Genomic DNA, 24,976 nt, shown 5'->3' on the forward strand with positions numbered 1-24,976 from the left:
GTTTAGTCAAAAAGTCTTCGTCTACAATGGACTTGAAAGTACCATCTGAGATATCAGCCAAAAGGGTGGTTGTGGGCAACTTCCTTCACGAAATCATCCAAAGCCTTTCAACATTTGCCCCCGAGCGTAGCAATAATGGCAGTCAATTTGGTGACAAGACCATTGCCCCTCACGCAGGCAATCTAAATTATTCCCAATAGAATGAAAATATAATCCTAAACTAATGATGTGTCACGTTAATTAATGGCCCCAGATGCCTATGATTCCACCATTTGTACGTTATTCTATCTAACCTCTCTGCAAGAGAATGCTCATATCGAGTTTAATATGCCCCCATTGCAATCAACTGTCATTCTAAGCCATCAAAGGGGGTTAAAATGTAGCTATCGTCTGATATTTTATGCGTGTGAATTGCGTAAATTGCTATGTGATCGGTCCCGGTGAAGATAAGAAAAATGCCCTTCGTGTCATGCGCATACATAACGACCTTGATAGAGCAATTCTCTGTCAATCTAGCCATAGGATCACCACAAACCGAAGCTTGATCAAACGTAGGGACTAGAGACAGACTAGAGTGATTTTAAGCTACCCATCCTTCGGAGGCGATGGACGTGCCACAAGTCCCTGATACATCGGCATCACAAAACTAGCAAGTGAATTAGCCTGTATAAGGGAGTGATTAGTCGATCTTTCAACTTACCTGATGGCTCCAAGGTAAAACTAGACCGACTAGCAGTCATTTCTATTGCTTTCAGCTTACATTTCCAGACGAAGTCATAAGCCAATAGAGAGAGAGAGAGAGAGAGAGAGAGAGAGAGAGAGAGAGAGAGAGGGAGTCTGGGTTTTAATTTCAATTACATGGAGATGACTAAGAATGAAAACTAATGAAAGCTCCAAGTTGAATAACCTGGCGTTTTCAAGGCTTCAAGATTTGATGTCCATGACATCGACACAATGGGAATTTAGTCCACACGTTCGATCACAGAATTTCACGCAAGTAATAGAGAATATAGGCGAATTGCCAAATACGTGTGTATGTACATAAGACCTGAAAATCTTATGAATGATGTGCTAGAGACTAAGGTAATTATACATGTGTGATGTGTACAAATGACTAGTCAGTTTTCTCAAGTGAACCTATTCACACGCACGCAACCAAGCCTGTCTTACAACCTACGGATAGTTATCTACCACATACTTTTTATTTCCCACTCAATCTAATTCTTACTGTAGGATTTTTATTTCCCACTCAATCTACTTCTTACTGTCTAAGGAGTGTCTTCATGAAACACTCAAAGGACCGTCCATTTCTACTCATGACTAGGGTTTATTGAGAATAAAGAATTCTCTTTTTCATTTAAATTTGATAAAGCCAGTTTTCCGTCATATTCGTATTAAATACTGATGAGTTAGGTTCTCCCGATTTAGTACCTTCAACCCTTTCCACAACCACTAATTCGATTTCCCGTCGGGTTATCCGATCTATTTCCTTATACGACACCACCTGATAATGCAATATTGCAACACGTGTCCGCAAGGAATTTCATTAGTCCTCCCATCAAGATGGTAACAACATATCAATTTTCACTATCAAATCCGAAACGTGATTAACTTGGTTCCAACAATAAAAGGTCAACGACCCAGCAACCCAAATTGGAACTCAAGTGACTACACAAGGACCAAATTGGCCTCAAGATTAATGCTCATCTTCAACAAAGTAATGATCTGGTTCATCTCTACTCTACATGTTGTACTAGAGACTCCTTCAATTCCTTTGAGATAACCCATTGCATCCCCATAAGCAAGGGAAGGTGCATCAAAACTTTGGAGCTCAAGATAATTTCAAATGGTGAGATTTGTCAATCAAGGACTCGTCCACAAAACTCAGATTAAACCAAATAATGAGGTTGTTTATGTCATTTTGGAAAGGGCTAATTTCAAATTTTTGGCTTCTTCCGCACCACAGGTCGCTGCACCTTATATTTAAGAGCTCAGAACCTCCATGCATTAATGAAACAGACTCACATAAACCACCTTCCCACCAAAATCATCCATTCTCTCTACTCTCACCGATACCCATTGTATTCATGAAAACACCGAACTATAGGCTAACGCTTCTGTTGTTAACAACCATGTTAATCATCGCTCAGCTCTCCAGTTGCCGCACTATCCAGAGAACAGGTAATGAATTGCATAGATCCCTGACAGCTAAGTTCTTTCCGAAGATTGCAAAGCAAGTCTCAACAAAAGCCTTCGAAGACAACAACAAAGATGAGATCGACACAGTTTATGGATTTTCCAAGAGACAAGTTCCTGACGGACCCAATCCGCTTCACAACTAATCTCTCTCCAAGATGTGTTCTTGGTCATACAAAGTTTTGCAGATAATAGCTATCTTTTCTCTGCATTTGTACACTTCTTCAGGTCGTGATGTATATTGCTTGATATATACACTTTTGAAAAGGAATGTAAGTGTGTGTATTTTACTAGAAACTTGCAACTGTACCAAGTGAAGAATGTAAGTTCTTTCCGAAGTTTGCAAAGCAAGTCTTAACAAAAGCCTTCGAAGACAACAACAAAGATGAGATCGACCCAGTTTATGGAGTTTCCAAGAGAAAAGTTCCCAGCAGACCAAATCTGCTTCACAACTAATCTCTCTCCAAGACGTGTTCTTGGTCATACAAAGTTTTGCAGATAACAGCTATCTTTTCTCTGCATTTGTATACTTCTTCAGGTAGTGATGTATATTGTTTGATAGATACACTTTTGAAAAGGAATGAAAGTGTGTGTATTTTACTAGAAACTTGCAACTGTACCAAGCGGGGATAGTAAAGCGCTATATGCAGCTAAAACCGGTTGTAACTAGCCGCCCGAGTCCTTACTTCAGAAGGGCTGCATATGATCCAACACAAACAATGATTGACATTCTTGTCATGCTAATACCTACAAAAGTATTGTCTTCCGAAAACATATAGGCAGCAAAAAGATCGAAACATGATAAAGGTCAGGGCATACAAGTTTGTGAAAGGAAAAAAGAACAGAGAAAGAGGAGGTGGACTCAAATTAGAACACATGGCTAACCAACTTGAGTCATAGACATGCATGTGTTAGCCATTAAAGTACTCAATCAGCTAACAAAGTCAAACCTAAGCACTTAACAACAATAGAAACTGAGTTTACTGTACTATCTCATATTGCTAGTAGCCAGAAGGTGGGGTGCCACCTTCTTTTCTATTACCAAATTTCATCTAAGAACAGAAGACACGATATTTTTGTAAAGTTACCGAACGTCAGAGCTCATTGTGCTCATTCCAGCAGTGAAAGAAAAAATTCGGATGTATTGAAGAGTGTTAAATTTCATGGTCAGCAGAATAATTGGAATGGAAAGGTTGAACAGATGCAACTTCCAATTTCCAGCTGACAAATTTTCCTTGTCAGCATGTGGAAAAGAATTAATATAATACGAAGAGAGGCATCGCATCAGGCTGCCAATGACTGTGAATGTCTACTAGTCTCTTGTGCTGCATATTCGTGCAAATGGATGAAGACATCCATTGGATTGTCAAATCAAATTTGGGTCCAATCAGAAAAGAGGATTTAGAGAGCTGCACAAAAGACAAAGGAAAAAAATATCCGTGTACGCAACACCATTTTCTCCATCAAAATCTTTTAGAATGTGACCCCAAGTTGGCAGGTCTTGACCCTCATTTCATAAAATTACGGAAACGGAGACAGAAAGCCCCACGGTGAGAGCAGTTCTTCATAAAGAAGAACATCAAAATACACTCAATGCTTAAGGTTGAGGCAACAGAAAAGGATGTACATATAAGAATTATAAGGGTGAAAAGCATTGAGACACCATAGGTAGGCCTAACTAATAGCAAGTGAATTTGCACAAATACGCCACAAAGAAGCCCGTTGAAGGATAAAATACGGGGCTAAAAGAAAAAGGTAGAGGCAGTGTGCTCACCTGGATGCTTTCTTTTAGGGAAGTGGAATAGCTCCGGCCCAGTAGTAACATGGAAACTGGAGCAGGAGCATTTGCCTTCAAAGTTCACCGTTTTAAACGATAAGGAATGACTCTGCAATTTTCTTTTAATTACTCCAAGTTACATAAGTTCCGTCCCCACAGGATCAATCGAGAAATGAATGAAAAGTGTTTTCCGAGTGATTGGCAGGAATTTGGAGCTCCAGATCTGTATGAAAATATGAAGTCAAAAGTCTTGCAATTCTTGCCACTTGAACGTAGCAAAGTCCCGCAATCAAAGATTTTCCTTCTCAGCAAACGGGCATTTGGAAAACAGGTGAAGAAAGACAAAAATAAGAAGGATGGCTGCCGGTCAAGATGGTAATAATTGAGCATCATTTACTTCTCATAAGGGAAAAGGGTGAGACAGTACTTGCGTGTAACTCTAGACTCAAGGTGAAAAATGATGAACAAATGTCTCGAAACATTACATGCTTGTACTTTGTACTCCCAACAAATATTCGGAAGGCTTCAACTGCAAAAGAATAAAGTGAAAACACAATCAGCACAATTAGAAAAGGCATTTTCATGCCATCTGACAAGATAGAACACTGAATGAGAGCTCACTTGAACGGAATCTTATCACAACGCCGTGTGTGTACTCCATATTACTGGTGGAATTGAAATTCAACCCTGGAAGGTGAAATCAATGAAAACAATGGTTCCCAAGACCAGAATGCAACAATTTTCTACTAAAAAGGAAAAGGGTACCGAGAGCACCGAAGACATATTACAGTTGACAGCTATTTAGGCTCCATTTTAGAGACTTAAAAAAAGTAATAAAACCGCATGAAGCTATATTATGCACAAGGTTCAACTCAAAGTCCGAACCTTGAGAAACTTGTACTATCAAGGATGGTGACTCCATGGCTATTCTATGCAGAGAAAATAGTGCATCTTCTGCAAGTTCACCAAGCGCATCATCCTTTAACTCGACCAACAAAACAAATTCCTCACCATAATTGAACTCCTGTTTCAAAAAGTTATTTGGACCCCTTCACAAATTAAAAAATACGATAGTAAAGACAACAATATGTGTCTAACAAAAGAGAAATAAAAGAGAATTGCCAAAACAGTAAATGATCAAACTCGGTGGTAGGGATCTTTCTACCTCTCCTTTCCTAAATATAGACAGGATATCGTCATCTACTTCAGACTCGTAATCAACATTAAGTAGTTCCTGTAGATAAATAAGATAAATTGAATGGTAAAAAATTTACTACCACAAAAAATAATGGCCAGAAGCAGTACAGGCACCAAATATTGGCGGACAGTCACATGCAGGGTCATACATGGCAGTATGGGATCACATGCTTCTGAAGAACTCCCAAATAGAAAGGGTTCTCGTAGAACTTTAACAGGTCCCCCTTCCTCTGGAAACGCATAAAAACAGCATGCGTGTATCTTTCAGGATTATAATCATCGATACGTCCTACAGGAGTTTCCGGGACGCGCATGTTAGCATAGAAAGTATGTGGGATGTCAATAGGCAACCACACATGAGACAGTTTACCTATTTAGAGAAAATACATTTTAAGAGACTACCAGTACAGTCACAAAATGACTAGTAACTAATCAGAAATTTCAAGCAAACATTAAGCGAATGCAGCACTATGCCAGGGGCAATTCCACATTAACAAGAATGTGGAAGAGGAACCAACCCAATGATATTGCAACAATGCCACCCATTCGATACTGGGATGTATACAGATAATCCAGCATATCCTTCTCTTCCTCATCAGTTAGGTTATCCTTAGCTTTTAGCAAACATATGTGCTCCACAACATCTCTGGGAAGAATGAAACTTGACCAGTAAATAAAACGCCACAACCAATTCATACATTAATAATGATAGTACTGAAAGTGTAGTAAGAGTTTCAACTCAATCATTGAAGCAACACACAAGTAATTATGCCTTTTGTGTCAGAAAGTGGACAATGGTGGGTATTTATTTGTCAATAGATCTTTCTTATGGTTTACTGATTGAAATGGATAACTTACCTGTAATCAATATATAATTTTCAAAGACCTTTCTCATACTGCCCAGATGTAAAACATTTGATGATGATAATATGGCAACTGAAAAACAAGAAGCACAATCATATATCACCCAATAACATTTAAGTCATGAAGGAGCTGGAACATAAACCAGCTAAATGTGAGAATACATTTGCGAAAACTTTTCATCGAAGTGACTACTCCAGGTGAGAAGGGGCAAAACCAGTATTGACCTGCGATCTTGTTTAGATTTTAAATGGTGGGGAAGGAGCACCAACCCTAAATAGGTGACTATTGGCCAAACTATATCACACAGAAGAAGAGGTCTACATAGTGTTGCTAATTTTTTTTTATAGCTTAAAGCAAGACCAGGTACCCCCACTTACCTTTCTTTCTTCTCTTGAGAGACCATGTTTTGGCGTATAAATGAAAGAAGTTATTATCGAATCTCGTTTACCACTTTGAGTTTTGTTGCTGAGATACTGTCAAAGGTACCACAGAAGGAGAAGGTAAAGCAATTCCCCATCAAACATGCCTAGTTCACTCTACCAAGCTCCTAGCTCTGAAACAGAGCAGCATGATAATGTTTAGAAGAAGTGGCAGCCCAGGGGAGCCGCTAGTCGCCCTTCCACCACCCTTTAAATGCAAATGCACTATTTCCATGTGCCCCAACCCCATTCTCTGTTCGACCAAAAAAAAAAAAAAAACATTCTCTGTGCATGGCATTGTTGTACGATCAACTTCTGTTCGCTCCATCCACTTAATTTTCAAATTGTAACTAGATAACCTAAAGAAGCAACTAGGAACTACAGATGAATATGAGTTGAAAACGAGTATGAAGAGTAATTGCCCATCGCCAGGAGACAATTAGCGGTAATGTACCTCTTCCTCTGCCCACCAGCATTCGACTGACTCTGCTCGAACGCCAAAATCCTCCTTCGGACATTCCTTTTCCGCACAAAATAGGCACCCGCCACTGCATTCACTCCCCTAACTAGAATCACACGACAAAACACACGAAGTCAAGAGTAACCAAACCTGGACGGAGTCCGAAATGAATTCGTTTTTCAGTAATCCAAACGATCCGTCAGGCAGCGACAGTCCATGCCAGGAGCTCAGCTCACCGTTGAACAATCGGAACGGCGACAATCCGCAGTTCCGGCCGCTGTTGCAAAGGAAAGAGAGGGGAACTGGAGAGGAGCTCCAGCTGAGAGCTTGGATGAGCATGCCTGCTGTGGATTTGATGGAGTGACTGGAGACGGTGAGCTCCCTCAAGGTGTTCGATAAAATTGGGTGAGAGAGAGAGGGCGAGAGAGAAGCAAAACGAGTGGTCGAGGAAATAAACGACCGATTTAAAGGGCGGTTGAAGGATTGGCGCGTTGTTCTTTCGCATGTTGACGTAGCGTGAAGCCGTAAAGATGATTACAAACATTTTGCCTATTGTCTCGTGATTTTGATCACTCCAATTTTTTTTCGGTCTTTACCCTTTCGAATTGCGATATTTCTGTTTCTCGCGCATCTCGTAAATTACTTAGGAACCCGGAATCGGAACGACGGGGACCGGAAGAACATGGACAGGACCTCGATATTTTCAAATTCAGAAATAAATGGTGGCAAGGATTTAGAGAACTATCCCAAAGCCAAAGATCTCCACTTCTTTGAATTCTTCAAAGTAGTTGTGTTTCAAGTCCCTGAGCAATAATGAGAGATGGGAATGTCCCTCACATGTACAATTTGTAAGATGAAACTCGCAGTGGCTTGTGAACCGAACTTTAGTCAAACGAGAATGTTGGGAAACTTAAGACTGTCCATGCAGTCCCTCGGGTATTTGTTTGTTGACGACAGCTTCTGGCGTCTCCGTCCTTCAGGAACCTCTCAGATTCTCGAGAACGGTTCTGGAAGATGAACGTTGGTGAGCTTCGCGTCCTCTTGCTGACCTCGTGCTTCTTCTTCTTCTTGAGCTTGGGCTTCTGTGAAATCCCATGGATTTGGGCCGGGAGCCTTCTCTGCGACTGTGTTTGTCGATGGTTTCATGCCATTTTTCTCGAGATCCTTCTCGATGGGGTAATTCGAAACTCCGAAAGAGTTGCTTCAGATCGTCATCTACTTTTATGAGCACTTTGGGATGATTCGCATAGGCAATATCCTCCTGAGAGTCGAAGTTCGATAGGAGCCATACTTCACCAGCAGCTTTCAAGGCCTGTATATTTTTCTATATATGCCTTAGAAATCAAGACGCATAACAAAGAGCTCCATTTATCATCCCCAAACCAACACAGAAACGAAAAATCATATGCTTTTTCACTATATACTAAAGCCTTAACGTCCCAACTACAATTTCCGTAGAAACTAAAATGAAAAGACAATCGAGACCTAACACATTAATTCAGATTATGATAAGAACCTCCCCATGATACCAATATTGCTAAAAACAAAGACATTAACTATTCCAATGACAATACGAGATTTAGGTAAAGCATGAAACATTTATCTCACTGATTTTCTGGTTGTGTTCTGATGTAGTAAGCGCATATGTGTTATTGGGTCCAATAGTCAACTAGAACATCTACCCAATCAATTTCAGACGGCACAAATGGCATGGCAGGAACTCCAACATTCATTCATCCGTCATTTCAATGTATTACCCTGTAAACATAGAACACTACAGGAAATTAAAAAAAAAATGAATCATAAACCCAGCAACAATCAAGTAACAAGCTATAAAGACTACACGGTATTCTCAAGAACATATTTTAAGCCCCTTTAAGAGAAAGCCATTGTGGTGCTAGCCTAGCAAACTAACTTCAGCTGCCTTTTATCTTAGTCGTTTAATTAAAAAGAGGAAAACCAGACTCGAGTCACAATGAGGCAAGGAGAACGCGATCAGCAAGTAGATATACCTGTAAGTTCTCCATCACAGTTGGGTAAGCATCCTTAAGGTCAATGACAGCAATGCCCTCTGTGTAGCTTCTTATCAACTTCAATAACTGATTCTTGTCCTTCACATCATGCTTTGACTGAAGCAATTCAAAAACCAAAACCAAACTATCACCTCAAGAAAGCACGGTATATATTTATACAACAGAGGAGCTTCCCAAGAAAGTGTACCTTGTAAGAAAACCGCTGGCCATCATAGTGTACTTTCAGGTTATTTGCCAAACTGTCAAAGACAGCTTTATTGGAAAGCATATCGACAAAACATTCTTCGTTTATCTGCTCTGGTGTAAATGCCAGCCTTTTCTGGAAACATTCATCCCAATTAATGGAGACCGTTCAGGTAATATGTACTACGTCTCAGATCTAAACATCGATTGGTAATGTTTTAGCCACCTCAAAGAGTAATTATGGAGGGAGATGTTATACAACAAGGAAAGACATGAAGGGGGCGGGCAGCATTAAAAAAAAAAAATTAACAAGCAACAGAACAGCATATAGAGAATTAGATGAGAGAGATTGATGACATTGATGGGTGCCAGGTATTTCTGGTGCAATAAATGCAATCTAATTTGGAAGTCAACACTCAAAACATCTGGAAGTATGCGCAGCAGGTGGCAAAGCTGCTTGTCAATTATTCCATTATTAAACCAAGACAACTTTGGAAGACTGCCTCCATTCAATCAAATAGCACTCAAGCAAGGTGCTCAGTTTGCCCATGGCTGTTGTTTGACTCTGGAATCACTACGAATTCGCCTAAATCCTCTATCATCTGATAAATTTCACTGATCCAGAAAAATCATTAACCTTATTGTAAAGCCCCATTCAACAATCAATTAATACATACTATCACAAAACATTTGAGGGAGATTCAACCAATTCTCCCATTCAATGATTAATGGACCTCTAACTCTGATTAATGACAAGTAAATCAATTGCAGAGCCAAGCCAACTGTTCCAAAACTTTTTCGATTTGTTATACGTTTCAATAATCATTAGTAGCCATTAGAAGGGTGATAAAAGACAACCCTATCGTTAGAATAGGACAAAACTTGAGTACACATACAAATGCGTGCGCCTGCACAGGGAGAGAGATTTAGATTACCTCAAACAACAGGTCGATGACACGCTTCATCTGAGCTCCTACAGGTGCATTGCGTATACCACTAATACACTTAAGTCTTTATGCATCATCTGAGAACTTGACAGCAGGCGATGCAGCTCGTGCACCAGCAGGAGGCGTAGGCGTGGGCTTTGCTGGAGTCCTTGTGCTTCCTGCCCTAGCCAAGATACTGCTAAGAGTGGACTGACACTTCTGCTGCTGTTTCTTGGATTTATTCAACTGCTCTTGTAATGCCATGGTTATCTAAAAGGTAGTCAATCCCGTTTCAATGTGTGCGAATCTCTCCGAAATCCAATGATCAGCAGTAAATGAACCTGTGGAGAAATGTGAAAGTCAGCAACAAATGACTCACAGTGAGAACAATCAAGCTAGCACGACAACCAAAGATAGTGCAAGCTCAGCCCAAATATTTTCCATTGAAGAGATAGCCAGTTAAATCACTAAAAGAAGCACAACAACAATGAAATCGGCAAAGTCCACATCTTCTGGAAAAGCAACCACATGAATCCTCCTTCTACCTTAGCATCATCGGTTGACTAATCGAGCGAAGCCCTCAAGGCAACTTAGACAACAACCACCCGCAATTATAAGAATCACTCGATCACCATATCGCAGGGATCCATCGAAGAACTGCATGAAAGCGAACGCACATCCAGGACGGACGGATGACCAACGACAATTTCGAAAACTTGAGAACAGATTATAGCTGTAATGGAGATAGAGAGCCAGATACACACGAGCAATTCCTCGATCAAGAAGCGGGAGAAGCAACGGGGTTTTTCTTTTCCAGCTCCAAATGGGTTCTCGCGGTGGCCAACCATGTAGCACCGACACGCGACACGTGATTTTTCAAAAAATAGAGAATTCTGACAAGTTGGGGCACATTATATATCAAATGTATATTTTTATATACACATGATAAAAATATCATATTTATGATTCCACAAACAAAGAACAATCAATCAGGAAAAAAAAAAGACATCCTTCGGGATTCAAAAAATCAAGAGCCGAAAAAAAATCGATTGTCAAAACCCAGAAACACGCAGACCCTTTTCTTTTTCATCAACAGAAACACCCAATTTCTCATCAACTAGCTCAGGATAAAAGAATGATATGGTACAACGTCAATGAAGCTCCTCAAAGACATGCTTTATCATGTTATGAGGTTCATCAACTCATAGTAAGGGAAGGAATAATTCAAATGCAGTCAGGAAGTGATTCAACTGCTTCCGGTCAGATCGCTCAAAGGAAGATGAAACAACCAAAAGAATAATCGAAAACACAAAACAGAGTTGCAGGCTAATGGGGCACAAATTTCATAGTATTCTAATGAAATAGAAGCAAACAGGGGTTCTACCCAAACAAAACAGATATACAGGGAAGCCAAACAAAACAGAACCAACCCCACACCGCATCGCACTAAAAATCCTCCAGAATCCTACAATCCCAACCCAAAACATCCACACGAAACCCACAAGAATCAGACCAAAACCCAGCCGATTCATTATCTCACACCTCGAACAAATCAAGAGTGAGCGAGGATGCTAACCTTGACGGAAAGAGAGGCGGCGAGGCGACTCAGGCAAGGCAAGTTGTCGTCGTTGTGCGAGAGCGAGAGAGAGACGAGAGGCGGAGCGAGAGAGATCAGGAGTTATTTATATCCGTTTATGTGTACTTTATCATTAACAAAACTTGATTATTCTAATACCTTTTTTTTTTATCGTGCCACTCAAAAATATAGAAAATTTATAACACGTTAGAATTCGGAATAATATATCTTCTTTTCCCAAATTTTTCCCTTAACTGAACAATTATCCCTTAGTTGAGGTGCGCTTGTTTTACGAAAAAATCAAGATTCGACAGTGAATATATAAATTCCTAGTTCACTAATACTTACATTCAAGTAGAACTGTAATTGTTAAAATTGGGTGGTTTTCATATTTTTAATGGTTATAAGGGACAAATAATAAACCCGTTAAAATTTCGATTTTTCTAATAAAGTACCGATTAAAATAAACCAGTAAAATACGATTTTGTAATGTATTAACTAATAATAACTTATTTTGTATAGAAGTATTTTCTTTTCAAAAGAAAACGACCCGCCAAAAAAAACATTGCAACCTAATTCTAGCGTCACATTCAACATATATTAGTAACTCGACGATCTCGCGACTGGTCGAAGAAAAAGGAGAAAGGAAAAAGAAAAAGAAACAAAAAGAAAAGCAATAAATAAATAATTCTAACAAAATGTTTAAAAAATATATTTTAAAATTATCAAGTCAACGCAGGTGGCATGTTGACACTTAAATTTTAGCTAATTCATTTAGAAAAATCTGCATAAAAGTTAGAGGCCAACTTCAGTCTCGAACCGAAAACATTCAAATCATTTTAGTGTAGTTTCATGTGCACTGAATTTCTGATTGCATTTACATTCACATCTAATTGGACCGGCGGCTGATGAATGGCCTTTGAGTTTAATTGGATTAACAGCACATAAGCCCCGTGGTGACGAAAAATTTGCTCAGACCCATTATCCTTCAAATTAAGGTTTGGGTGGCATCGCAAAAGAAAGCAATTTGTATGGATTCCTGCGTGCTCAGCTAGTTGAGGAGTAAAAGAAATCGAGAGAGAGAAAGGAAATTTTCGAAAGAGATCAATTGCATATATATTTATGGACTATTGCGTACCACCAAGCTTAATATGAGTGTCAAAAGTATCCTAGTCGGTCCTGCTCGACCTAACCCGAAATTTTCCGGGGTTTTTCCGTTCAGGCTGAGTTATGAGTAAATGATTTCGGGTAGTTTGACTGTTCAAGTCAAGTCGGGCCGATTTGGGCTGGGTTTTGGTTTTTTTTTTAATTATTATTATTTCTTAGCTTTTCACTAGCGTTCCCAAACTTCTAAAAAAAAAAAATACTATAATTGATAAAGAGATAATATTTAAAGATTCAACCCAAAGATTGATAATGTACTCTGTCCTTCTTGTCGACTCCCACCACACCCACCTCCGGTAAACAAAAAAATATGACTTAATGAAAGTCCACTATTAACATAATTCACATAGATAGATATAAAGTATTCGAATACGAATTTAAATGTTCTTTATGTTGTGGTCAATTCTTTCATATTGCATATGAATTTTTCAATGCGTTATCCGAGGAGTGCTAAATGAAATATCTTAACATAAGAACTAAAAAGAAATAAGATCGGTTGTTTTGATTTGGTATATTATTTTGATGATAAGTATATTAAGGAAGCCAAAAATATAATAGTCTTCTGGATGGAGAGAGAGAGAGAGAGAGAGGAGAGGGGGGGGACCCAACCTGACCTAACAACTTAGGTATATGCGATCGGGACAGACCCGACCTGATCTAACAACTTGGGTATATGCGGGTCGAGTCAAGTTACGCTGAGCTCATTTCTCTTTCTATTTTCAGGAAAAAAAAAAAAGGTAAATTTTTTTACTTCTTACTTTTGTTCCAAATTTATTTGCTAATCACCGATTTATTTCGGGAAGTAGAAAAATTAACTTACCTACACAAACAGATTTCTATTATTTTATGTTCCGAAGAACAAAATAATAGAAAAATAGAGAAATAGGAATGTTACCAAACACACCTTATATCTAATATAGTTTAATCTGTAAGCATAATATGTGCATGTTTTGACTCGCCTACAAAGTGAACTTGCATCACCAAAATTTTCGTTTGGTGATGGCAGAGTTCACATTATGATATGCTACAGGAAACCAATTGATCAGCCAAATCTTTTGGCCAAAAAAATTGAAATGCATGAAAAGTTAATTTTATTAACATTAAGGGTTAAAAATAAAAAGAAATTCTATTTTTCATAAGTTAAGGCATTTAAGTCTTCAAGTAATGATAATAATGAAGAAAAAGGTTTGTTGCAAAGGTCGAAGAAATTTACTTTCACTAAGATTTGAATTCACCATGACCGGAAAATAGTTCTTCTTTTTCCAGGTTACTCCTAATTGAAAAATTATTCCTTCATTGGATCAACACTGCAAATCAAGAAAAGTTGTTTCTTAACTCCTAGCCGCGTTTTGTCGTCGGGATAAAAAACCTCAGGATATGATCTTTTTTTTATCATATCCTGTATTTGATAGTTGTCCAGGACAAGACAAAGAGAGGACAAAGGGGGATATAGGGGGATAAAATAATCCTAAAAAGGGAAGTGGGATAGAGTCGGATATGATTTCTTTTATCCATAGCTCAAACCAACCCCTCTCGCCACGCCCCATCCGCCTCTCCGTCACACTCAGTCACCTTTCCGATGGCAAACCACCATTTCGGTTGTGGCAGGCCGCCTCTCCGGTGGCGGCGGTGGCAGGTCACCTCTCTAGCGATAGCGACAGGCAATTTTCAGGCAAGTATTTCATGGCATAGACATCCAACCTTGAAACTGACATAGATGTGGAGTTAAAGCAGGTGAACTTGTAGAAACTAACATAGATGTGGAGTTAAAGAAGGTGAACTTATAGATGCGCTCAATAGTCAGCTGCAATTAGTAAGTACGCAACTCTCGTCTCCATGACCATTTTGCTCTTGGCAGTGTCGTTCCTGATCCTGATTCCTCCACTGCCCTGCAAAACTAGCCCCGGCCTGGTACGAAGCATGATCGTTCCAGGAAGCATAGGCCACAAATCTGTTCCTGCTCTGGAGCTCCAGCTCTGAAGCATTCACCCAAGTTCCACTACTGTGCTGTGAGAAATAGATCACCCATCGCTCACCAGTGAAATTGTTGATTCTCAATGTCACATGCTCCCAATCACCGACATGTTCGCCTATCTGGTATGGTTTCTTCACGGCTGACTACCTAACTCAAAACTTTGATGTGTTATGCCCCTAACTTTTACTCATCCTTTTGTAGTGCTTTTTCCCACAACGTCATCGCACCCTTTTTCATCTTGAACTCGGCCTATGATGTCTACCAGGTTAGTTCCTTATATGCTTCGATTTGCTAGAAACCAAACAAACTCTTGAGAGGTTATGGCTTCAAATGCCTCTACTTTGCAATTGAACAGTTCCATCACATATTGGTCCCTCCCTTTGCTGATGTACATGGTCATTGGAACCGCTGCAAACTTAATCACGCTGCTTGCATTGACAGCCAGTTATGTAATTTCCCATATTTTCCCTAAGAATGATCGAAGATTGAGTCGAACAGTTTCAATGAGAAATTGTATAAATGATGGGTGTTGAATTGCTCAGGACCATTTAAAGAGAACCTTTGAGCGCATCTATAAGTGTGCACCCACAAATTCACAGTCCCCAGCAATTTAAGTATATTGATATCCAGCTTCTACCAAATAATGGATAGGATATGATACAATACAAATGTATCTGATTAAATATGTAGTTCACCAAACGGGAAACAGGATATGATCAAATCCTTATATTTCTTATCCTATCATATCTACTCCTATCCTAACTAGAAATCCGGATGACCAAACGTAATCCTAGAAAGAATGGATTAATGTAATAAGATATTGAAGCATAATATTATTAGATATTATTGAAATCTGAAATTGTCTTTTTTTTTTTTTATTGCTATTCCGCGCAATGCGTGGCAATAGACGTCTAATTAGCAATTAAAACATATATCATTGACAATGGTAACTCTTCTTTTCCCCGATTACTCTTCATAGAACAATATTTCCTTCATTTGGTTCAATAATGCAAATCCAGAACAGTTGTTCCCTGACCCATAGAAGAATGGCTATCCTCTGTAACTAGAAATAGCTTTTGTGTTCTTGTTGTGTTTCAGGAGTGATCTTACAATTGTCAAAATTCACATCGTTTTAATGAATACTTACACTCAAGTATTATAAGAATCATAAAAATATTGGCTTCCATGTTTTTATTCATTATAATAGATAAATAATAGGACACTTAAATCGATATTGTATAAAAACCAAATCTAACTGTAACGACTCGGTCCGGCTAGGGCAAGGAGTGATTGCCGGGGCATGAGGACTTGGAGAAGAAGTGACTCTTGGTAGATCTCTAAGATGGCAAAAGGGACAGGAATTAGACTTGTCAAAATTAGTCGTAAACATATTTCTTAACTCATATATAATGGGATGAGTTCATATATGGATTAGCTAAATTAAATAAATGAGTTTAATCATAATATGAGTATTAAATGGGTCGTATATAGGTTTACAACTTACTTAAACCCAACTTACCTTTATGATTATCTCATCTTTCTCTCTTGCTCTTACCCGATCTCGCATTCACTCTGCACTCTCACCTCTTTTTGGGTATGAGTTTTTCTAGATGGGAGTAATTATAGAAGTGCTTTAGGAAAATAGATTGTGTCGAGTATGAGATTAGATTTGCATTACTATAAATTGGTCATAAACGGGTCAAATGCTTCTATCTAGGTTGGATCATTTATGACCTAACCTAAATCCCGACCCACTCGTTTGACGGGTCTAGCAAGAATGAACCAAACTATGTACTGAATAAAGGAAATCGATTCTGGGATATATTTGTGTATGTGTGTGAAAACTGGAATCAACTCACCGCAACACCTTTTGACGCAACATTAAGTTTTACTTTATAATTTCAAGTTTCTTTTTTTTGTCAAATTTGGTATTCCAAGTTAAGCATGCTCAAGTTAGAGGATGGGTGAATTGTGAGGCTCGATATGGAACAAGCGAAAGCGGACAACATCTCGAGTGTGTTTATCTAGGAATGTTACACTAACTAAGTATCGTTTAATCATACTTGATAAACTACAATTTTTCATGTGATAACTATTAAATCATTTTTTAGAAGTACTATAGATAAAAGAATTATTTTAAACATATAACCCCTATAATATGCTTTTACCCCTATAATATGCTTTTCCAGACATCAAACCGTTTTGAATTATGACTCACGTTTACTTGTTTTGAAATTTTTGTTGTTTATTTTATTTTACGTGTTCATCTTTTATGTGTTGTTGCTTTTGGCATGTAAAGATTTCTGTTGTTGCTTTAGCTTTCATTTTGCTTAACTAAGGGATGAGTAGGATAAGTCTATTGCTTTAGATTTTTGTTTGGCTCTTATAGGTGTTTTACTTCTCGCCGTTTTGTTGCTAAGTATCGCAGTTCTAAATATTGTGTGTTGATGGATATGTACTTTAAGAGAGCAAGTTTGTTCTTTCACGGAATCAAAAAATGAAAAGAAAAAAGAACGAATCGGCTAGTTCCCTAGAACCTGAAATTGGACCACATTAGGAAGGTCGATTCTAGGTTCTAGGGCTGAACCAGCCTAACCCTAGAACCTCTCACCCCCTAAGCTAAGCTCTATCGTAACCAAAATTTCGCTTTTTAGGCTAACGGATTACTAAATCAATTAACTAATTAACCTAATTCGAACTCTCTCAAGTCCAACTAAATCGCAACTTAGGTTCAATAATTAATATGCAAAATATTTTCTATATGGAGTCGCTGCTAACCGATTTATGTTAAATGGTGAGACATGAAGAGGATCTCGATATTTTCAGATTCTACAAATGGTGGCAAGCATTTAGAAAACCGTCCGAAAGCCAAAGTTCTCCAATTTTTTTAAAAGTCTTCAAAATGGCTGGGATTCAAGTCTCTGAGCAATAATGAGAGATGGGATGGGAATGTCCCTTACGTCATACAATTTGCAAGATGAAGTCACCGTGGAGTGTGAACCGAACTTGAGTCAAACGAAGATTTTGGGAAACTAGACTGTCGATGCTAATGATGCAGAGAACAGGACTATCACAAGAAGCTACAGGTGTTTAGGTAATCGTGTATACCAACCCATCACTTATTCATCAGGAATCGGAAGAAGCAAAAGGTGTTTAGGTGACAGATGCCGCTGATGTATTTGTCACTGGTCTTTTGCTGATCTAATTGGGTTGAAGAGCTTTCCAATACTAGTTCTTAACCTCCATTGAACTTGGATGAATCTGACTTTCAGAACTCTGCGACTGTATACTTCAGATTACGGTCGAGATCAATGATCCAAAACAGGCACACGGTAAGGACAACAATATCGGAGATACAAGGGGAAAAAGATCATCGTCCATTCAGTCCACACGTATTTGTTTGGTGAGGACAGCTTCTGCATCTCCGTCCTTCAGGAACTTCTGAGATTCTCGAACAGTTCTGGAAGATGAACGTTGGTGAGCTTCGTCCTCTTGCTGATCTCGTGCTTCTTCTTCTTGAGCTTGGGCTTCTGCGAAATCCCATGGATTTGGGCTGCAAGCCTTCTCTGCGTCGTGTTTGTAGATGGTTTCATGCCATTTTTCTGGAGATCCTTCTCGATGTCGATCATGTCCCGGGGTAACTCGATACTCCGAAAGAGTTGCTTCAAATCATCATCTACTTTTATTGGCACTTTGGGATCATTCGGGTAGGCAATATCCTCCTGAGAGTCAAAGTTCGATAGGAGCCACACTTGACCAGCAGCTTTCAAGGCCTGTATTTTTTTGGTACATATGCCTTAATAAGCAAGATGCATAACAAAGAACTCCATTTGTCATTCCCAACCCAACACAAAAATGAAAATCATATACTTTTTAAGCCTCACTGTATACTAAACGCTTAACTAGTGGACGTCCCACCTACAATTTATGCACAAACTAAAACTGAAAGACAATAGAGACCCAACACATTAATTCAGATTATGATAAGAACCTCCTCATGATACCAATATTGCTGAAAACCGAAGACATTACCTATTCCAATAACAATAGGAGATTTAGGTAAAGCATGAAACATTTATCTCACTGATTTTCTGGTTGTGTTCTGATGTAATAAGCGCATATGTGTTATTGGGTCCAATAGTAAACGAGAACATCTACCCAGTCAATTTCAGACGGCACAAATGGCATGGCAGGAACTCCAACATTCATTCAGCAGTCATTTCAATATATTACCCTGTAAACATAGAACATTACAGGAAATGCAAAAAAATGAATCATAAACCCCAGCAACAATCAAGTAACAAGCTATAAAGACTACACAGTACTCCCGAGAACATATTTTAAGCCCCTTTAAGAGAAAGCCATTGTGGTGCTAGCCTAGCGAACTAACTTCAGGTGCCTTTTATCTTAGTTGTTTAATTAAAAGAGGAAAACCAGACCTGAGCCACAGTCAGGCAAGGAGAACGCGATCAGCAAGTAGAGATACCTGTAAGTCCTCCATCACAGTTGGGTATGCATCCTTAAGGTCAATGACAGCAATGCCCTCCGTGTAGCTTCTTATCAACTTCAGTAACTGGTTTTTGTCCTTCACATCATGCTTTGACTAGAGCAATTGAAAAACCAAAACCAAACTATCACCTCAAGAAAGCACAGTGTATATTTATACAACAGAGGAGCTTCCCAAGAAAGTGTACCTTGTAAGAAAACCGCTGGCCATCATAGTATACTTTCGGGTTATTTGCCAAACTGTCAAAGACAGCTTTATTGGAAAGCATATCGACATAACATGCTTCATTTATCTGCTCTGGTGTAAATGCCCGTCTTGTCTGGAAACATTTATTTCAATTAATGAAGGCCGTTCAGATAATATGTAATAGGTCTCAGATCTAAGATCGATTGGTAATGTTCTACCCAACTTGGAGAGTAATAATGGAGGGAGATGGGATACAACAAGGAAAGACATGAAGAGCACAAAACAAATCAACAAGAAACAGAACAACAAATAGAGAATTAGATGAGAGAGATTGATGCCACTGATGGGTACCACGGACTTCTGGTGCAGTAAATGCAATCTGATTTAAAAGGTCAAGACTCAAAACATATGGAAGCATGCACAGCAGGTGCAAAGCTGCTTCTCAATTATTCCAACATTAAACCAAGACAACTTTGGAATACCGCATCTATTCAATGAGATAGCACTCAGGAAAGGTGCTCAATTTGCCCATGGCTGTTGATCGACTTCGGAATCACTAAGACTTCGCCTAATTCCTCTACCATGCTGAGAAAATTCACTGCTCCAGAAAAATCATCAACCTTGTTGTAAAGCCGCATTCATCAATCAATTAGTACATACCATCACACGACATTTGAGGGAGATTCAACCAATTCTGCAATTCAATGATTAATGGACATCTAAATCCAACTAATGACAAATCCCCATCATGCATCTTACCCTACACCGATAAGTCAATTGCAAAGCCAAGCCAACTGTTCCAAAACTTATTCAGTTTGCTATACGTGTCACTAATCATTAGTAGCCATTAGAAGGGTGATAAAAGAAAAATCTATCATTAGAATTTGACCAAACTTGAGTCTGTACAGCGAGAGAGAGAGATTTAGATTACCTCAAACAACAGGTCGATGACACGCTTCATCTGAGCACCTACAGGTGCTTTGCGTATACTACTAATATACTTAAGTCTTTCTGTGTCATCTGAGAACTTGACAGCAGGCAATGGAGCTCGTGCACCAGCAGGAGGTGGAGGCACGTGCTTCGCTGGCGTCCTCGTGCCTGGCCTGGCCGTGATACTGCTAAGAGTGGATTGACACTTCTCCTGCTGCTTCTTGAACTTATTCAACTGCTCTTGTAATGCCATGGTTATCCAATAAGTAGTCAATCCCGTTCAACGTGCGCCGATTTCTCCCAAATTCAATGTTCAGAGCGAATGAACCTGTGGGCCGAAATGCGTAAGTCAGCAACAAATGACTCATAGCGAGAACAATTCAAGCTAGCACGACGAGCAAGATCGCGCAAGCTCAGCCCGAATATTTTCCACTGAAGAGACAACCAATTAAATCACTAAGAGAAGCACAAACAACAATGAAATCAGCAAGCTTCACATCTTCTGGAAAAGCAACCGCGTAAATCCGCCTTCAACCTTAGCATCATCGGTTGACCAATCGAGCGAAGCCCTCGCGTGAGCTTATACAACAACCACCGGCGATTACGGGAATCACTCGATGACGACCACGTCGCAGGGATCGATCGGAAAACTGCGCGATTAGGTCGAGCGAAAGCGAACTCGAGCGCGAAAACACATCCACGACGGGCGGGCAGGCGGACGACCGACGACGAAGATTTCGAACAATTGAGAACAGATCACAGCTGTAATCGAGATAGAGAGCCGGATGCGCACCTGCGATTCCTCGATCAAGAAGCGGGGAGAAGCAACGAGGTTCTCTCTTCCGGCTCCGAATCGGCTTCTCTTGCTCTTGCTCAGGACCTGGAATTTATGGAAGCAGCGGCAGATGGGCCGACTAAGAAGGCCCAATCTCAAGCCCACTGGGATCAGGAGTTGTTTATTTTCAATTACTGATTATTTTAATGCTTTATATCACGCCACTAGAAAAAAAAATAGAAAAAATTATAACACGTCAGATGATGTCAAAAAATGATCTTATGACAGTGAATTTACCAATCACAGTTTGCTGATATTTACATTCAACTAGAATTTTAATTGCTAAAATATTGATGTTCATGTTTTTAATCGTTATAAGGGTTAAATAATAGAACCGTTAAGAATTTAAATCGATCTAATTAACTATCGAGTAAAATCAATTAATTAAATATGATTTTGTATGCTTACTACTGATAGTATATTTTGTAAAAATGTACATTGAAAAAAAAAAAACCTCATGACAAAAACATATGATCAGCTATGATAAAATTATGATTTTGAAGACATTAAACTATATATCAGAAATTTCAAACACAAGGAAAACGAATTGTATGAAGCTATAATAAATATTTTCAAACATATATATTTTAAAATGGGTCGTAAACACATTTCTTAAGCTATATATGATAGGCTAAGTTGAGAAATAGTTTGTTATATTAAATAAATGAGTTTAATCATAATATAAGTATCTAGCAAGAATAGACCGAGAACCGTAGACTGTATAAGGAGAGAACGTTTTTGGGATATATATGTGTATGTGTGCGCGCGTGAAAACTGGAATTAACTCCGGAGATGTCTTTTAACATAACGGCAAGTTTTGCTTGGAAATTCCTTTTTTTTTTTTTGGTCGAATTTGAAATTCCACGTTAAACATGCTCAAAGCTTCAACCATGCATGGACATATTGACTTTGTTTCTTAAGAAGGTGTATGCATACGGTATGATTGATCTTACCATGCTAATACGATTATTATTATTATTATTATTATTATTATTATTATTATTATTGGTCGAATGCTAATAAGATTAACGAGTTAATTCTCATTTTAAAATTTAGGCGACGCTGGACGTTGCTCTTCTCAAGTCTCTCCACTTCCTATTTATTTTCAACTATCACTGTTTATTAGGGTTCATAGAGTTGCTTCCTAGCGACACGGTTTGGCCAAAACCCTTTCATTCCGAGCTCGCGCTCCCAAACATCCCCAAGGGAAAGTAAGACAACTCGCTGGGGCAAAACACGACGCTAAAATTGATCCCGGAAGCAAGAAAAAAGGAGGGGATTGGTTCATCACGAAGGTGACTATGAGCTACGAGGTGTTAGAATATATTTTTTAATATTCAATATGGGCTTTATTAATTGTTATTGTAAATATAAATTGGTCTAATAAAGATAGATAAAAGATTTCCTAATTCAAATTTGATATGGGATTGGATAAGTATGGGCCAAGATAAGCTTTATCCATAATGAGAGGATAAAGTTTCAATCTCTATAAATAGAGCTCAAGTCCCTCCTCTAAACCATAATGTCCACATAACCTCACATCAAAAGTCGTTAGAAACGATACGTGAGGGGCCGTCTCATTGAAGCCGGTGTTAAAGAGGGTTCATAGAGGAGAAGCTCTTGAGCAACGGATCGTCGCAATTCCGCATCAAGAGCAATGGATCCGAAACAAGGTGCGTCAATTCTTCCATTTTATGTATCCGTGATTCATGTATCTAAACGTGATTAATTGGGTTGTTGCATAAGGGTATTTATCGCAGCTTACCTGTGGTATCAGAGCCAACGCGTTCTAAATCTCGAATTACATTTTGGTGTATTTTCGAAGTTTTATTTTCGTCAAAAAATAAAAAAAAATTATATATTCGGAACCTACACAACGAGACGAGCAAAACCATATAAAAATCATCGCTGGTGATTGCCGCACGCGCCGCCACACGCGGCTGCCCATCGAGGGCGTGGCGGCCACGCGCCAAGGGACGCGCCACGCGCTAACCCGAGCCCCGCACGTGCTCGGCATGTGCGGGGCTGACATCAACCGACATCACTTGTCCGGGTGCAAAACCGACCCGACCCGGAACCTAACTCGACTCGTAACCCGATCCACTCCGATTAACCGTTGACTCGGACTTCCCGATCGAATCGGTCATTGACCGGTCGGACCGGGTTAAGACCGACTGGGTTCGCCGGTTCGATTAGGCGAGCGGTTGGACTGGACAAATCGGTCAGACCTGTTTCAGAACCGGCCAAGATGCGGAACACGTGCGAATCACGTGTCGGCGCGTGGGCCTCACGCGCCGAAGCTTCGGGTGGCACGTGAGGGAGCGTGACAGGTCCGATTGAGGTGATCCAGGTACCGACGTACTCGTATTCTCATGCTCTACGATGTAGTATATTTATTTTACATGTTTGATGCTTTTATGGATGAAAAATACCTATAGAATCCCAAACACGTGTATTGTTTGGGGTATTTTTGGCGTATTTCAATGTATTTATATATGGTTTCGTGAAATACGGATGCAATCTCACATGTAAGTACCACATACAGATATGTGGAGCATAATTTATCAATTACATATATATAGTTTAACATGTATTGTTGAGTGAATTAGCACGGCAAGTAATTTTGTGGATAATTGCCCATAGTTTCTGAAATTATATGCATACGATTAATGTGAAATATAAAGATTATATCATAATATCGGAAAAATCTAATTGGGTTGTGATCGCCAAAGTGGCACACTTGATTGGATTTAATATATAACGGTTTATAAAGTATTGGGATGTCCCTTGCTTTAATGCATAGTTATATTCCCAAATGAGGTAATTGCGTGTTGTTACATGGAGGGTTGCATGTACAGCATATGGTTGAGAATTCGTTGGTCGAAATGATTTCATACACCCAAAGGTGGTGACTAATGAAGATAAAATAAATTCTCATAGCCGTTGTAATGTAGAGAGTATACAAGCGCATATAATGGCTTCTGCCCAAAGGTGATTATATGATGATGTATGTAACTCTCAAGGTAAATTTTCACATTATGCTTATTATAAATATCGATTTTTTCAGTCACCTTTTACGTGAACGGCAACTTCATAGCTATTGAGATTCTTACCGGTTCTAATTTTAAGAAGTGGAGAGAGGATTTTCTGTTTGGTATGGAACTAACGGATGTTCATGTTGCTCTTAATGAGAATAGACCGACGGCTCCCACTAATGCTAGTACAGAGGCCCAAAAAGCACAGTTTGTTGCTTGGGAAAAGAGTAATAGGATTTGCTTAACGTCGATGAAGCGATCCATACGGGAACATCTTAGAAGTGGCTTTGATGCCGACATCATTGTTAGACAAATGATGGAGGCCTTGGTGGCTAGAAATCGTGACTCACCTAATGCTGAAGTTGGGACACATATGTTAGGGTTATTCAGTTTGAAGTATGATGGTTCTGCTGGTGTTGGAGATTATGTTTTAAGGATGGTTGATCTGCAATCAAAGCTTAAAGCCCTTAATGTTCCTAGCTCTGATGCTTGTATTGTGCATCTTGCACTTAACTCCCACTTGAATTTGGCACCATCTAAACATAGTACAATACCGTCGATCAACCATGGACAATCAATGACTTGATTGCAAGGGTAGTGTCAGAGGAGACTAAGCTGAAGAAAAGTAAAGCATATATTGCTATGTATGTTGTTTCTAGTTCCGGTGTTAAAAGGGGTAAGGGACACAAAAATTGTGCTCACAAAGAAACTCA

General features: G+C 39.2%; 3 protein-coding genes, 1 long non-coding RNA gene and 1 pseudogene across 10 annotated transcripts; 2 read left to right on the forward strand and 3 right to left on the reverse strand.

Annotated features, from left to right (window-relative positions):
• The first annotated feature begins 1,412 nt into the window (after positions 1-1,412).
• On the forward strand, positions 1,413-2,979 carry LOC125316696. The gene is made up of 2 exons (XR_007199787.1): positions 1,413-1,717; positions 2,151-2,979. It is a non-coding gene; the product is annotated as an uncharacterized LOC125316696 (long non-coding RNA).
• LOC115756115 lies at positions 2,203-7,485 on the reverse strand. Of its 7 annotated transcripts, none has more exons than XR_007199786.1 (10): positions 7,150-7,482; positions 6,908-7,019; positions 5,689-5,816; positions 5,320-5,459; positions 5,139-5,207; positions 4,859-4,997; positions 4,595-4,660; positions 4,459-4,502; positions 3,971-4,196; positions 2,203-2,402 (listed from the first exon to the last, which is right to left on the reverse strand). XR_007199786.1 is itself a non-coding variant. In XM_030695801.2 (9 exons), the coding sequence occupies exons 1-9, from the start codon at positions 7,250-7,252 to the stop codon at positions 4,110-4,112; spliced, it is 888 nt and encodes a 295-aa protein (XP_030551661.1). In that variant the 5' UTR covers positions 7,253-7,482; the 3' UTR covers positions 2,203-4,109. The 7 variants fall into 7 exon arrangements, 3 of the variants coding, with proteins under 3 accessions (XP_030551661.1, XP_048141647.1, XP_048141648.1); XR_007199785.1 differs by having other exon boundaries at positions 2,203-2,712; XR_007199783.1 differs by having other exon boundaries at positions 2,203-2,892.
• A 160-nt stretch (positions 7,486-7,645) lies between these two features.
• On the reverse strand, positions 7,646-21,240 carry LOC115756088 (annotated as a pseudogene).
• On the reverse strand, positions 17,923-21,283 carry LOC115756087 (general transcription factor IIE subunit 2-like). The gene is made up of 5 exons (XM_030695764.2): positions 21,187-21,283; positions 20,395-20,721; positions 19,465-19,596; positions 19,257-19,373; positions 17,923-18,543 (listed from the first exon to the last, which is right to left on the reverse strand). The coding sequence occupies exons 2-5, from the start codon at positions 20,644-20,646 to the stop codon at positions 18,202-18,204; spliced, it is 843 nt and encodes a 280-aa protein (XP_030551624.1). The 5' UTR covers positions 20,647-20,721; positions 21,187-21,283; the 3' UTR covers positions 17,923-18,201.
• Positions 21,284-22,885: 1,602 nt separating this feature from the next.
• Positions 22,886-24,849, forward strand: LOC125316632. The gene is made up of 2 exons (XM_048285457.1): positions 22,886-22,901; positions 24,296-24,849. The coding sequence occupies exons 1-2, from the start codon at positions 22,886-22,888 to the stop codon at positions 24,847-24,849; spliced, it is 570 nt and encodes a 189-aa protein (XP_048141414.1).
• Positions 24,850-24,976: the final 127 nt, after the last annotated feature.

The sequence above is a fragment of the Rhodamnia argentea genome, chromosome 9 (assembly GCF_020921035.1).
Source record: "Rhodamnia argentea isolate NSW1041297 chromosome 9, ASM2092103v1, whole genome shotgun sequence".
NCBI classification, from domain to species: Eukaryota; Viridiplantae; Streptophyta; class Magnoliopsida; order Myrtales; family Myrtaceae; genus Rhodamnia; species Rhodamnia argentea.